The sequence below is a fragment of the Drosophila ananassae genome, assembly GCF_017639315.1.
Source record: "Drosophila ananassae strain 14024-0371.13 chromosome Y unlocalized genomic scaffold, ASM1763931v2 tig00000100, whole genome shotgun sequence".
In the NCBI taxonomy this organism is placed as follows: Eukaryota; Metazoa; Arthropoda; class Insecta; order Diptera; family Drosophilidae; genus Drosophila; species Drosophila ananassae.
The window spans coordinates 32537-47733 of NW_025319062.1; the positions used below are offsets into that span (position 1 = coordinate 32537).

At 47.9% G+C, this 15197-nt stretch overlaps 1 protein-coding gene across 1 annotated transcript; it reads left to right on the forward strand.

The window, feature by feature from the left end:
* Positions 1-275: 275 nt before the first annotated feature.
* Positions 276-1046, forward strand: LOC123258198. Its single transcript, XM_044718071.1, has 2 exons — positions 276-658; positions 887-1046. Exons 1-2 carry the CDS (start codon positions 276-278, stop codon positions 1044-1046), a joined length of 543 nt encoding a protein of 180 aa, XP_044574006.1.
* The last annotated feature ends 14151 nt before the right edge of the window (positions 1047-15197 follow it).

The following is a 15197-nucleotide window of genomic DNA, read 5'->3' on the forward strand; positions in this document are numbered from 1 at the left end:
GGGAAGTACGATAGGTGGTCCTGCGTTTCTTCTTGGGCTTCAAAACCAGTGGCCAGCAGCGGTTCTATCTGAAAAACCCACTCTGGAGCTAAGGGCAAGGGTTCTGCTAATCAAATCCCCGTACGTTGACGTGACAGCTGGTTCCAAGTACGCCAATTCTTTTCCAGCATTGCAGCGTGTGTTCGCTTATGTGCACAAGTTCTCACAGTGAGTCCGTCACAAGGGTATGGGAAGTGCCCGATATTTAGGAGCGCCCTCTTAGATGCGAAGAAAAAATGAAATGCACGCAAATAAACCTCAACCACTGCGAGGCAGCACACTCGCTGCTAAGGCAGGCGGTCATAGACGGCGGAACACAGGTCGTCTTCATCTCGGAGCCGTACAGGAGCATCCCAGGAAACGGATGGCTTTCAAGCAGCTGCAAGGGAGCGGCCCTATGGTCGACGGAGACGGCCCCTCAGGACACTAGGACATCCTACGAAGGCTTCATCCGAGCCAGCATAAAAGGTGTTACCTTTTATAGCTGCTACGCCCCGCCGAGATGGGACATTTCGCGCTTCCAAAGGATGCTGAGGAGCCTAGTTTCGGACGCAAGAGGCAGATCGCCAGTGGTCATTGGGGGAGACTTCAATGCTTGGTCTCCGGAGTGTGAAGCAGAGTAGCCAACGAAAGGGGCATCAGCCTCTTGGAACACTTCGCGACCCTGGACGTGGTCCTTGCCAATCGAGGCCAAAAGTGGACCTTCAATAAAACAGGGCGTGGGTCGATTATCGACATAACATTCATAAGCAGCGCTCTAATGAGAAAGTGCGACTGGGAAGTCAGCGACTCTTTTACTTTCAGCGACCACCAAGCCATACACTTTACCCTTGTACCCCTCCAGTAGGAAATGGATTCCCAAGGTGACAGGACCGAAATGGAAGGACAAGTCCCTGGATCGAGAAGCGTTCTCGGTAGCTCTCCAGACGCACGACTGGACCCAACCATCATCAACCACGACTGGAGTCAGCAAACGACCTATCGAGGTCTATAGCAGCTGCCTGTGACTGCGCCATGCCTACGAGGGCACGGTGCAGAAGAAGAGCTTCGGTATACTGGTGGAACCAGGACATCCAGCGACTCAGGACTGCCTGCCTGCGAGCAAGGAGGCGATACCAAAGAGCAAGGGTGGCAGAGGATCGGATCACTAAAATTGAGGAATTCAAAGCAGCCAAGAAGGCCCTGAAACTGGCAATAAAAGCCAGCAAGCGAGAATGTTTTAGGAGGATCTGCGACGAGGCACAGGTGGACCCATGGGGGACCGCCTACAAAGTAGTTATGAAAAAAATGTAAGGTCAGGAATACCTTAGGCCAACATGCCCCATTCTACTAAGGAAAATAGTAGAATCGCTGTTCCCAAAGCATCCGCCCAAGCGGGAAATTCTAATTGCCGGAGACGCGGGGCCCTTCACTCTAGTTTCGGAAGAGGAGGTCAGAAGCTACGCGAAAAAGATCGGCACTAGGAAGACTCCAGGGCCCGACGGAATCCCAAACGCCGCCCTAAAACAGGCAATGGAGGGAAAACCGGAGGTCTTCGCAGAGACCTTCAACAAGTGCCTCCAGCGAGGCACGTTTCCAAAAAATTGGAAGATTCAAAATCTTAATTTGCTGCCGAAAGGGAACAAGCCGACTGACGACCCATCAGGATACAGGCCCATATGTCTCTTGGATACGGTAGGGAAAGTCCTCGAGATGACCATTGCCACGCGCATCTCGAAAACCATTGAGGAAAAAGGAGCGCTCTCTGGGAACCAATATGGATTCCGGAAGGCACGCTCTACGATTGACGCGATTATGGCGGTGACCGACATAGCAGAAGCTGCCATCGCAGGATCTAGGTGGAGATGGGGCGATAAGGAGTACTGCGCGATGGTAACATTAGACATCCGTAACGCCTTTAACTCGTCAAACTGGACACGCATCCACAGAGCCTTATTCTTGGCAGGAACCCCGGTATACCTGCAACGGATAATTTCCAGCTATCTCTCAGACAGGACACTGCTCTATGAGACGGAGGAAGGAACGAAAAGGTACGAGGAGACAGCGGGTGTTCCACAAGGATCGGTTCTCGAACCGCTTCTATGGAACATCATGTACGACGAAGTTCTCAGGATTGAGCTTCCGGAGGGATGTAAGCTCATCGGCTTCGCGGACGACCTCGCCCTAATGGTGGTGGCCAAAGAAACCAAGGAAGTAGAGAACAATGCGATAAAGTGCATTTTGGCATGGGTGGCAGACTCGGGACTAGACCTGGCGGCGCACAAAACGGAGGCGGTCCTCTTCACAAGCAGGAAGAAGGTGGAACATATCACCATCCAAGTGGGCAACTGCACAATAAGATTTAAGGACGCAATAAAGTGTTTAGGAGTCATGCTGGACAACAGGCTTTCTTACGGAGCTCACGTGGACTACGTGACCAAAAAATCAGCTGGAATCCAAGGAGCACTGTCTCGGATGTTGCCAAACATTGGAGGCCCAAAAGAAGGCAGGAGACGCCTTCTGGCCAGTGTCGTCACGTCGGTCCTACTGTATGCAGCGCCGATATGGGCAGCATCATTCAGAGGAAACCTAGGGCTTAAAAGGAAGCTAGGCGCATCGTACCGGCTCGCAGCGCTACGAGTCATATCGGGTTTCAAGACGATCTCGGAGGATGCAGCCCTCGTCTTGGCAGGAATGATCCCCATAGACATTCTGGCAACCGAAGCGGAGAAAATATACAAATCCATCCAACAAGAGGGAAGTGCGGCACCCCGGGAGGCCATCAAGAGGTCCGCCCAGCAATGGTCATTATCCATTTGGCAGGAGAGGTGGGATTCAGCGACCAAAGGAAGATGGACGCATAGGCTAATCCCCAACCTACAGGAGTGGATCGGAAAAGACAAGGGCCAGGTGAGTTACCAACTTACCCTGTTTCTTTCAGGCCACGGAGGGTATAGAAAGTACCTCCACAGGATCGGGCACGAGGAAAGCCCAAAATGCCCAGGGGCAGATGAGGACCCAGAGCACATCCTCTATATGTGTAGGAGGTACCGTGCAAGAGCGGGAGCTCTACCAGCTCCAGAGCACCTAATAAGATATATGTGCAAAGCAGAGGAGCAGTGGAACCGGGTTAGCCAGGTTATAGCTTATACAGAGGGCGCTTAACGGAGAATGCCTAGGTTAGGCAACCCTTCCCCGCGAAGTAATACCTTACAGTGGTTCCGCGGGGTCTGTGGTGTGTGCGGGGGTGGTTTTAGTACGTAGGTGAATCGTGCATACTATTGGTATGGGCCTCTCTTTTTTTAGACAACTTTGGCCTGTGGCGTGTGGACGGTCGTTTAAGAAATTCTACATTGGATTTTGATAGTCGTCATCCAATTATATTGCCTAGAAGCCATCCAGTTACTCGGGCTATAATTGTTGATTTCCATGAGCGCAATCTACACAGGGGGCCTCGTGCTCTGCTGGCTATTATTCGATCCCAATACTGGCCGATCGGGGGGAGAAAAACGGTGACGAAGGCATTGCACAAGTGTATCCGATGCTTCCGCACCAAGCATCGGTTGTTGGAGCACATTATGGCTGATATCCCGGAGCTAAGAGTCAGCGGTTGTCAGGTCTTTGGAGTGACTGGTGTGGATTTTTTCGGCCCATTTTACTATAAGCCAGAAGTCCGCAATAAAGCTCCCGTAAAATGTTACGTGAGTGTTTTCATTTGCTTTGCTACTAAAGCCGTGCACTTAGAGCTTGTAAAGGATCTATAAAAGGATCTGCGTTTTTATATGCTTTAAAACGGTTTATATGCACTCGCCGAAAGCCTTAGCACATTTGGTCTGACAATGCGACCAATTTTGTTGGAGCTAAAAGCGAGCTAAAGGAGCTGCTCCAACTCTTCATAAGCGATGAGCATCAACGAGCGCTTCTGGAGTTTTTCGCGATTGAGTCCATCGAGTGGCATTTTATTCCTCCTCGATCTCCGCATTTTGGTGGGCTCTGGGAAGCGGCTGTTAAAACCGCAAAGCATCATTTTTACCGGGCCGTTGGATCTTCAATTCTTGGATTTGACGAGCGGCGAGCTCTTCTTTGTCACATTGGTGCTGTCATAAACTCACGGCCTTTATTGTCTCTTTCAGAGGATCCTGCAGACCTTGATGTTCTTACGCCATAGCATTTTTTAACTGGTGGCCCGTCAGTTAGTTTTATGGAGCCTGAGGTCACAAAGCTGAATTTTAACGTTATGCTGGCAGCGTGTGTCTTTCCTGCAGCAGTCTTTCTGGGCCCGATGGAAGGAGGAGTATTTAGTTGAAGCCTTCTTCAGCAGCGCTCCAAATGTCGTGCGTCCGGCCCTGCCTTGGCGATTAACGATGTGGTGCTAGTCAAGGACGAGAACCGCTTCTGGAACTACCAAGCCCGCAGTGACCAAGCTTTGCCTAGGATGCCTTAAGGATGAAGTTGAAGGACAGGCCTCAACTGGGGGGAGTATGTCGGGTCAGGCATAAATGTAACATATTATATATACATTTATACATTTATATACATTACATACATTTATATATAAATGTAATAATAAAGTCGCAAGCCGGTTCTTCTCGTCCGCTCGGCTTTACTTTATCTTTCTCATTAAGTTAACGAGCTTTCGCCCGTCCTATGGTAAAAGGCGGGCCCACTTGTTCTCTCTATCTCAGTGCATATGCATTCTAAAGCGGAGCTTTCTGCCACTCCATTTCATATGCAAACAAATAAACATTTTATAACGTTGTGAAACAAATAATTCCCTTTTGTTATTTTGGAAAAAGGGAAAAAGTCATTGACTCAATTCAAAATGGTTATCAACTAAATTGGATCTTCGACAGCGGTTGTACGGACCATATAATCATAATATAAAAGCGACAAATATTTCGTGAGTTACCAAGTTCTCAAAATTGCTGTCAATGTTAATTTGCCAGATGGCAAAACTTTAAAATCGACCATATTTAAATAAATATTTTAAATATATAGATAAATTAGTTTCGGAAAAATTATAGAAAATTTGCCAGATAAGCTAGAAAAAACTGAGATGAAGTTTGCGAACTGCTTTCAATCTAAAATGTTTAATAAACCATTTGAAAATAATAGAATAAAATGTAAAGAAATTCACGAAACAAATTATACAGACTTAAATGGACCGCATACTACATGTTAAGGCGGAGAAAAATATTTTCTAACATTCGTAGATAATTATAGTAAGTGCACTAGGCTATATTGTATCAAAAATAAATCAGACATGGTAAATTGTTTCAAAGATTATATTACCTTCGTAGAAAAAAAATTTAACAAATGTGTGAAGAAATTACAGTGTGATATCGGAAAGGAGTATTTAAAAAAAGACATTTACACTTTCATAAGGGATAAGGGAATAGAGATACTAACTTGTCCTCCATCTGTCGATATAATAGAAGACAAAACGGAATTAATCTGCTAAGAAGAATACGAGGAAGTAGGTAGTAATGGTAAAGATAATGTACTTAGTAAGACAGAATCTGAAATGTATGAAGATAAGCAATCTGAAAAAGAAGCATATGTAGAAAAACACAAATTTTAATCAGAGTCAATTCAATTACGAAGATAATACTCAAACATTGACAAAATCAAGTAGGAAGAAAATTCCGGTAGATAGATATGGTAGTCCAACAACTCATTACATATAAGTGGTTGTAGTGGTAGTTGTTGGTCCGTTGCTAATGACGATGTCCTCAGGTGCGGGTAATGTGGTTATCCCTGGTTGCCTAGGGGGTTCTTCCTTCTTGCTGGAAGTTATGGTGGGAGTTACTGAGTTACCGGAGTATTGATATAAGACTTCTTTATTGTATGAAGCTAAAATATAAACTTAAACTTAAAGCTAACAAAATATATTTCATAGCGGCCACGCAAATATGCAGTGTTCGCCGGATATGCACGGGCATCCGGCCAGACGCTGTGTCAGCAGTTTGGCCAGAGCGATCTCTTAAGTAATCGGACAGTTAACTACTCCCCCTTCAAGAATGAGGCCGCCCTCGGCCGACCCTATTTGGGCGATCATTTCCTTTTATTTGGGCCGCGGTTCTTCGGGCGTGAGTGACCCGCTGATAGGCCAAGCCGATGCAAATCAAAGCGCAGCATATTGCTCCCGCTATGAACACAGTGTTATATATTTGACGATGGTTGATCTTCTCCAGAAACTCCTTGATGTGTTCCAGGTTACGTTCACTCAGACGGTGAAGATAAGGAAGACTGAGAACGTTGCGTTCCATAGTGACGTTCAGGGAAGGCGAGCTGGCCACTCCTGGAGCCCTCTTCTGGGCTATGTCATGATTGACCAATCGGGTTTCATTGACGGTGGCACCTTCTTCAAAGGTGACGAGATATGTGCCCCTTACATGGGCCCAGGTGCCATTATCCACACACACTCGAGCCGGGCTATCATTTATAATCACAATCCCCTCATCAACGTAGGTTGACGCAGGCGTTTGTTGGACTTCACTAGGACTTTTTCGCCAACCTCGAACACTGTATTTTGACGGGAAGCGTTTTCCCTATTCCGGAGCTTGTCCTGGGCGAGTATTATCTTATCCTGTATTTCGTATTGTGGCTCATTTGATTGAGTCTGAACCACGTCGGCCAGCCTCTTGTCGATGACCGAATGGATAGATTTGTTGTATTTGGTCGTATCCAGTAGGATGAGCTCTATGGTATCGCTAATGCCTTTGTCGATTTTAAAGCATTTAGAGAATTCTACCAGAGTGCTGTGGATTCGCTCCACTTGCCCGTTTGAGAAACTTTAGAGGGGCGGTGCATTTGAAATGCTAACGCTGAAGTGGCTTTGCACCCCACGATGGTGTGCTAGTTTAACGATGGTTCGTTGTCGCAATATCATTGTCAATGAAAATGAAAATTTTGCCAATCTGCGCTCGCAGTATGTCGTCGATGGTTCTTTGGAAGATGCTGGCAGCATTCCTCAACCCGAATGTCAGTCGGCGAAACTCGTATTTTCCCCCGTTTACGGAAAAGGAAGTTTTTTCACGGTCACGTTCCGCCAGTATAATTCGGTGGTAGCCAGACTTCAAATCGAGCGTTGTGAAGTATTTGGCCTTGCCTAAACTCCCTAGTATCATAGAGATAATTGACATGGGGTAGCGATCCGGTATTGACCAGTTGCCAGACTCGCCGGTGCCCTTTTTGTCTGCTACCCATATTGGGTTATTGTAGGGGGATCTCGACTTCTGGATTATGCCGTTTTTTAGGAGACCTTGAATTTCGCCATTTACGAAATCGGCTGCCCCCCTCGAGTACGGGTAGGGTTTGGCATAAATGGGCTCCTCATCAACTGTCCTTATGGTGGCAACCACTGAAGTGTTGTAAGGTAACGCCTCATTAAAAATGCTGAATCAATGAAAATGCTTTTCTGACTGAAAGTGGTGCACTAGAGCAGTCCACTTCAGTAAAATTTTCTTTGGGGCATGCTTGGAAATCTAGCTTTTCTAATTTGGAGCCACATTTGAGGTGGCCGTAAGCTAGGCAATGCGATGCCCCTGCCTGTTTTAACAGGTCAAGACCGATGGCGGTATATTTTCCCCGGATTCGCCTGCACCCTGTACGACGTGGTTAACCCTCTGCCTTGTGTATGGGCCCGATCGATCGGACTCGGCCGGTTTATTGTTTTGGTATGCCGGGGCTTGGGATGGCTTAAGCATCCTGGACTGTAATGGATCAACATTCATGGGTTCGGGGTGCTTCCACTGTGTGGGGCACAGTGCACTTGCGCTTTGTGTTGCTTGGTGTACAATGGACTTTTGCCAGTGCTTGTCTGGGCATTTTCCAGCGCAGGAGCCTGACGGTGTTTTTGCACCATTGGATATTGTTTTTTATCCTTGTCCTCCTGGCTTCTGGCAAACGAAGCCGCGAAGGGGTATCTCTCGTGGTTAGATTCTACTTCTTGTGCCAAAGCGAGGGCTAAAAACATATCTTTCGGCTTTGCCGAAAAAAGGACATCCGTAAGGCTGCGCTTGAGTCCCGAGATAAATACTCGAAGTGCGTCGTCCCTTAATTTGTCACACAAAACCTTTGCCGCCGAGGCTTCGAACGACATGGTGGATTTGTTGGTAAGCAAGGTCAGTTTTTTCTCGACCTCGTCATAGTATTGCAGGAGGGTCATATCAGGGAGTACCCTCCCTGAGGGTACCCATCTCCTGCTCGATTACGTGAATCTGACGCTTATCACTGTACGTAAAGTCGAGTCGATTTATAATCGCGTCGAAATTCAGCACAGTGCCAAATGAGGATAGTACGGCATCGGCAGAGCCTCTTATTTTACTACAAATAATGATAACCGCCTGATAATTTTTTTTTTTTTGCACGGGTCCCTCTTCGTACGTACAGCCCACCTCCCGTCCAACCGACCGAGGGACGCTGCCGCGTGACGTACTGCTCGAATCGCGGGAATAGATCCGACATAGTTAAGCGAAAAGTAGGAGAAAGATATCACGAGAAAGAGTGTTGCACAGATAAGGCATTTAATATAAGCGATTTAAGATTGTTAGTAGAGCAAATAACCATACAACATATAGACTTCTCATTTCATACAACGAAAATGGACGCAAAAATTTCTTGCGACAGGCCCCCGGAGGCCCCAGAGAGAATCTTACTCTCATTCTTACGCTCATTTTTACGCTCATACTTTCATTTAACTTTTTTGGTTGTTCAGTCGCAGAGAAGCGCATCATCAAGAAGGTTCTTCCGCGGTTAAACTGATCCGTGCTCACACATTCACATACACGGTTTCATGTGTGTGCGTTCGACTTCGTTTTGAAGCCAGCAAAAATTTTTGAAACTTTTCAGGCATGCTACGCTAAGAAAATGGGAGTATTCATTATTATTTAACAATGAAAAAATTGTATTATATATTTTAATATTTCATACTTTTTATACATATTATATTTAAAAATACGTAGATGGCAGCTGTAAAATGCTTCACATATATATTTACGAAATTAAGTATTTATATATTTACGAATAATATAAAATCATTGTACTAAGATAGGAACAGGGTATCTTTAAGTCGGTTTTACTTAAAACCCAAATATCACTGTTCTTATTTTCAAACGGATGGTACTTGCATTCCCTATTCTCACTCCACAAAACTTATCCATCAAAAGGGTATGAAACACCATCCGCTTGCAGAACTACAACAACTTAAAAGCAATCCGCTGAAATATACCCTGTTTCTACCTTAATATATAGTGTAACGAACTGTTTTTGCTATATTTTGTTCGCAACAAATGCCACGACTAGCTCACAGAGGTCGAGGGTACGTTCCACCGAATTTATATATTCTACGTGATTGCCCGATCCCAGAAATAACACGGAATGCTTCGTTTCAATCAAATCCCCTTTATTGTCTTTACTTTACAAAAATAAGAGAATCTCACCGGCTGTTTGGCTCAGCCGACCGACCGCTCGCCCTTCCGCTACGGGTTGGTGCCAATAAAAACGCCCTCCCAATCGATCCTCGCTCACTCGCCTTAACAGCCCGCACTTAAGACTGTCGGACTTACCCCCGGGGGGTCCTTCAGCCTGTACTTCTAATTTCTCCAAGGAAACTTTCCTACTTGAATGACAGACTTTCCCACGGGGGGTCTTTCACTCAACTCTTCCAGCTTCCCTAGAAGACTCGGTCCTGATTTGCTCCAGGGGCCCTCCTATATAGTGCCAGAGGCGCCCGTTAATCCTTGCAAATCTACTTCCTGCCGTTAATCCTCCGCTCATTTACTTTCTCCGTTATCTTTCTCCAATCCCGCCGTCTTTCTATCGGCGGGCTTTCATCATTGCCCCTCCACCGATTGCCCTGCTTGGGCCTCCGATCCGCATTATTTTTGTGCCGGTCATCGGACTTCGTCCAGATACCCCGCGACCCCCCCTGGTCATTTCAAATGCATTCCTGTGTTTTGTGCATTTTCTAAACCCAGCTGCGCAGTCGTCGGCCGCTTCGTTCCCCGCCGTCCCCGCTATTTTCTATGACCTTCGAGCGCGGCCGCGGAGGCCCGGCCGGGACCGTTACGTTCCACGGTGATTCCTCTTTCGCCTTCTTCCGTGCGCGCCCCGCTGCTGCCCCCGCATGCCGTCTGCACTTGATGCCTTTCTCTTCTTCCGTATTTCTAAACACAGCGCTGACCTCTCCTCCATCGCTGCTACCCCTCTTATCACCTTTCTTGGCGTGTGGGAGATATAATCTCCTCACACTTCCCCCTTCTTCGGGAACGACAGAAGCTTCGTGGCTCCAGCTTCATGTTTGTTTCTGTTTTGTTCGTGTGTTTTTTTTTTGTTTGTGTGCATAATTTGTGTGTGGATACCCATATCCACTTCCCCCCTTCTTCGGGTGACGTCAGAGTCATTCTATATCTCTATGTTGTTGTGTATATATTTGTGTATTTTTTTTTGTTTACCTTTTTTTTACTTTTCTTTTGTATTATATATTTATACCCTTGCAGAGGGTATTACAATTTTGGTCAAAAGGGTGCAACGCAGTGAAGGAGCCTATAAGGTATATATATAAAGTCTCCGACCCTATAAAGTATATATATTCTTGATCAGGATCACCTCTTGAGTCGATATAAGCATGTCCGTCTGTCTGTCTGTCCGTCTGTCCGTCTGTCTACGCAAACTAGTCTCTCAGTTTTAGAGCTATCGAGTTGAAACTTTGCATACATCCTTCTTTCCTTTGCAGGCAGTATATAAGTCGGAACGGCCGGGATCGGTCGACTATATCCTATAGCTGCCATATAACTGATTGATCGGAAATGCCATAACTTTGGTGATTTTTAAGTTAGAGGGTTGGGACTTTCCACACATGTTATGTTTGACCAAAATATCTTAAGTACACAATTGCATAAGGATCGGCCGACTATATCCTATAGCTGGCATAGAACGATCGAAATTGGCATAACTTTGGTGTTTTTTAAGTTAGAAAGGGATTTGGTACAGATTTTATTTTGGACAAAATAATCAGATTTGCCAAATTTCATAAGGATCGGCCGACTATATACGATCCGCTATGTATCTAATAATATAAGATGCGTGGCGCCACCTAGCGGACTGCGACTCAACTCCAAGGGTATATAAACTTCGGCTCCGCCCGAAGTTAGCTTTCCTTTCTTGTTTTAATATAATTTTTTTTTTTTTTTTTTTTCTCGTGTTTCTGTGATTTATGTCTGCGCCGACTCCTGCGCTTGGGCTTTCAGCTCACTCCGGTGGGCCCTCTTTTCCTTCCTTGTGCCAGCGTGTCGTAGCACAGCAATCACTGGCGACACAAAGTTCACCTTCGTGTACGGCCCATCGTACTTTGGCGCTAACTTTGCCGCGAATCCTTCGGCCGCCTTGGACAAATGGTGCTCTTTTGCCCACACTGTGTCGCCGATCTTCGGGCTCCACTCCCGCCTCATCAGATTGTAGTGCCGATCTTGCTCCTGCGATGCGCGCTCCATGTTTCTCCACACCAGCTCGAACACTTCCTGTAATTTTTCCGCATTTTCTCCAATGCCCCTTTGTCGAATATTGCTTTCGGCATTCTTGGCTCTCTGCCTTGGGTGACGAAGCATGGAGAGTACCCCGTGGAGTGCGACACGCTCGAGTTCACCGCCAGCATCAATTCTGGCCAGTGCTCGTCCCACGTCCTTTGGTCCTTTCCTGCAAACTGGGCGATCATCGTCTTCACCGTCCTGTTTGCCCTTTCCGTCGGATTTTCCTCCGGCGTGTGTGGTGCGGTGAACTGATGACGAACTCCGAGCTCCTCGAGGAATTTCTTGAAGCTCCTACTGGTGAATTGAACACCATTGTCCGTCACCATCACCTTCGGCACCCCGTATCTAGCGATGACCCTTTCGCGAATTGCCTTCTGCAGCGACTCTGTTGTGCGCCATGTGATCCGTTATCACGTCGAACTGGTACCCCTCCAGGTTTGGCCTCATTTGCCGAATTGCCCATATTATTGCTAGACACTCTTTCTCTGTTGCCGAGTAATTCTTCTCCGCGCCTATTAGCGTTCGGCTGGCGTAAGCGACCACTCGCTCGCCCTCATCCGTGTCCTGCGTCAGCACTGCGCCTACGCCGTAATCGCTGGCGTCCGTTGCAGCACAAACTTCTTCGTGAAGTCGGGGCATGCCAGCACCGGGTCCTCTGCTAAACGTGACTTTAACTTCTTGAACGCTTCTTGTTGTCTCGACGTCCACTCCCACTTCGTTCCCTTTCGCAGGAGATCGTTCAAAGGTTTTGCGACCCCAGCGAAATCGGGAACGAACCGTCGATACCACGACGCCATCCCTATGAACTGCCGTATTCCTTTCACATTTGTCGGTGGTTCCAATTCCGTGATCGCTGCAACCTTTCCAGGATCCATACCAATCCCCTGACTTGTTATCCGGTGGCCCAGGTACAACAGCTCTTCCTTGAAGAAGTGGCACTTATCTGTGTTATCCTTAAGTTTGCCGCCTTCAGTCTTCGGAAAACTTCCTTCAAATTTGCCATGTGCTCTTCCCTCGTGCGCCCGATCACTATGATATCGTCCTGGTATGCGAATGCGTGGGGAGCCATGTCTGGGCCTATGACCTGGTCTAAGGCCTTTTGAAATGTTGCCGAGGCCGAGTGTAGTCCGAACGGCATCACTTTTCACTGGTACAGACCTTTCCCTGGTACAGTAAAGGCCGTGTATTTCCGGCTCTCTTCCTCAAGTGGGATTTGCCTCCCTCAATTGCTCCAAAATGAAGTTTATTCTTGGCATCGGGTCCGCATCTTTCACTGACTTTGCGTTTATCTGCCGAAAGTCCACGCACATCCTCCACTGACCCGTCTTTTTCTTCACCATGACAATGGGTGAGCTGTAGGCGCTGTTTGAAGGTTCGATGCATCCCTTCTCCAGCAGTTCTTCCACCTTTTCATTGATATCCCCCTGTATTTTGGGGTTCTTTGGGTAATATCTTTGTTTAATTGGGATGTCGTCTTTCATCGTGATTTTATGCTGGGTTATGTTTGAACAACCCTTCTGATTCGTGAACGCCGGCAGCTCTTCTTCGATGAACCTTTTGTCCCGCTCGCGCTCCCATTCCTCCGAGGGTCCCGCTATGGCTATGGACAGCCTATCCTCCAGGCATCCGCTCCATCTTTCTCTTCTCGGAATCGTGACTTGGTGGCCTGCGCAGTTGATTGTTGTGCCGAATTCTGCGAGGAAATCCCATCCAATCACCGCGCTGTCTCCCATGCCTGGCAACACTATCATATTCAAATCCTTTTTCTTGTTGCCAAAGCTTACAGTTGTTAGGAGTACCATTTGAGTTTCTATGTGGCTCCCGTTGGCCAACTTTACTAGTCTCCTTGTTGCTTTCCGTTCTCCGGCGATTCCCGGGACCACTGCTAGCTTTTCTGAAATGAAGCTAGCCGTTGCCCCGGTGTCCACCATGGCCCTCACTTCTGCTCCTCCGACCTTGATGACTGCCGCCAATTGCCGATCGTCTCCTGTTAATCCTCCAACTAGTTCTGAGAGGCAGCACCTCGCGATATCTGCCTTCCTCTCTACGGCTGAGATCGTTGCACAATTCCCGCTCTTTGGCAGCATTCTGTGCTTCTCACCCCTACTGCGCCGCACATCCTGCTGAACAAAATTCTGGGGTTCCTGCACCCGCTGGCCCAATGGCCCATGCCTCCGCATCTGTTGCATGCCTGTGCTGGGTTTTCTACATGTCCCTGTCTAGGCGTCGCTGCCCACTGCATGTTCGCCTGGCTACTTTGGTTCGCCCATCGTTGATTCGTCTGCTGTTGCCTTGGGCCTGTCCATTGCTGGCTCGGCTGTTGCTGTGGCGTTTGGCGATGCTCCTCAGGCTGCCATCTCTGCCCCCATCCCTGTCCTGGATGGCTCTGTTGCTCCGGTGGCTTATGGTGCGGTTCCTCTTTTGGCCATCTTCTGTCTACCGCTGAGGTTTGTCTATTGAAGACCTCCTCTTCCAAAGCCAGCTCCTCGAACTCCTCGGCTAGACCCATGACCTCCTCGAGTGATGCACATGCGTAGGGTCTCATGAACATTTTCATGCGTGGCATGTAGTTCTCCACGAGCCTATCAATGACACCTCTTGTGGACTTTCCTAACGGCTTCATTAGCGTCTGAAGGTCCACCATGTACTCTTTGAAAGGCTCTCCTCGTTGTTGTTTCCGCTGCTTTACCTGGTCTGCCAGTTTCTCGAAGTATTCTTTTGGCAGGAAAAAGGCCTCAAAGCTCCTTCTGAACTCCTTCCATGTGGGCCACTCCTCGTCGTTCATTAGGAACCATTTTTGCGCTCTGCCCGGGAGTAGTTCGGGCATCGCTCGCGGGATTGTGTTTATATCCATCCCGTATGTTTTTGGCGACCATGCTACTCGGTCCGCGAACTCGAGAGGATCCCCTGTTCCGTCGAATCGGAACGACCACTCTCGGACTTGTCTCGCCACCTTCGCATAGTCAACCTGTACCGGGACTGGCTTCCGCACTTGTGGCTCCATGCTCCTCATGCTCTTCATTTCTGGCACTGACTTTGGATGAGCTTTTCCGATTCGCTCACCGCTCTCTGCCTCGGCGTGGTCCTCTGCGCGAACTTCTCCTCCTCGAATCCCCGCGCGACCACCATCACTTCATCCTCCTTTGTTTCGTCGACCCACCTTGCCACCAGTGCCCTCATGATCTCCACGGTTCCATCCGCTGCGAGACCGAGCTCTCTGCACACTTCGCACAACTCTTCTTTGCGAAGCGCAACTTTTCTCTCCATCTTGAAGCAGTGTTACTCCTAGACTCTAAAGCAATCACGTAGTTTGGGCGCCAGGTGTAACGAACTGTTTTGCTATGTTTTGCTCGCAACAAACGCTAGCTCAGAGAGTTGACAGAGGTTGAGGGTACGTTCCACCGAATTTATAGATTCGACGTTATTGCCCGAGCCCAGAAATAACACGGTATTGCTTCTTTTCAAATAAATCCCCTTTATTGTAATTAATTTACAAAGAAATAAAGAGAATCTCACCTGCTGTCTGCAGCCGACCGACCGCTCGCCCTCCCGTCGATCCCCGATCCCCGATCCGGGTTGGTGCCAATACGCACGCCCTCTGGTTGCGGGGCCTGTGTTGTTGATGTCTTCTGCTGCCGCTGCCTGTCC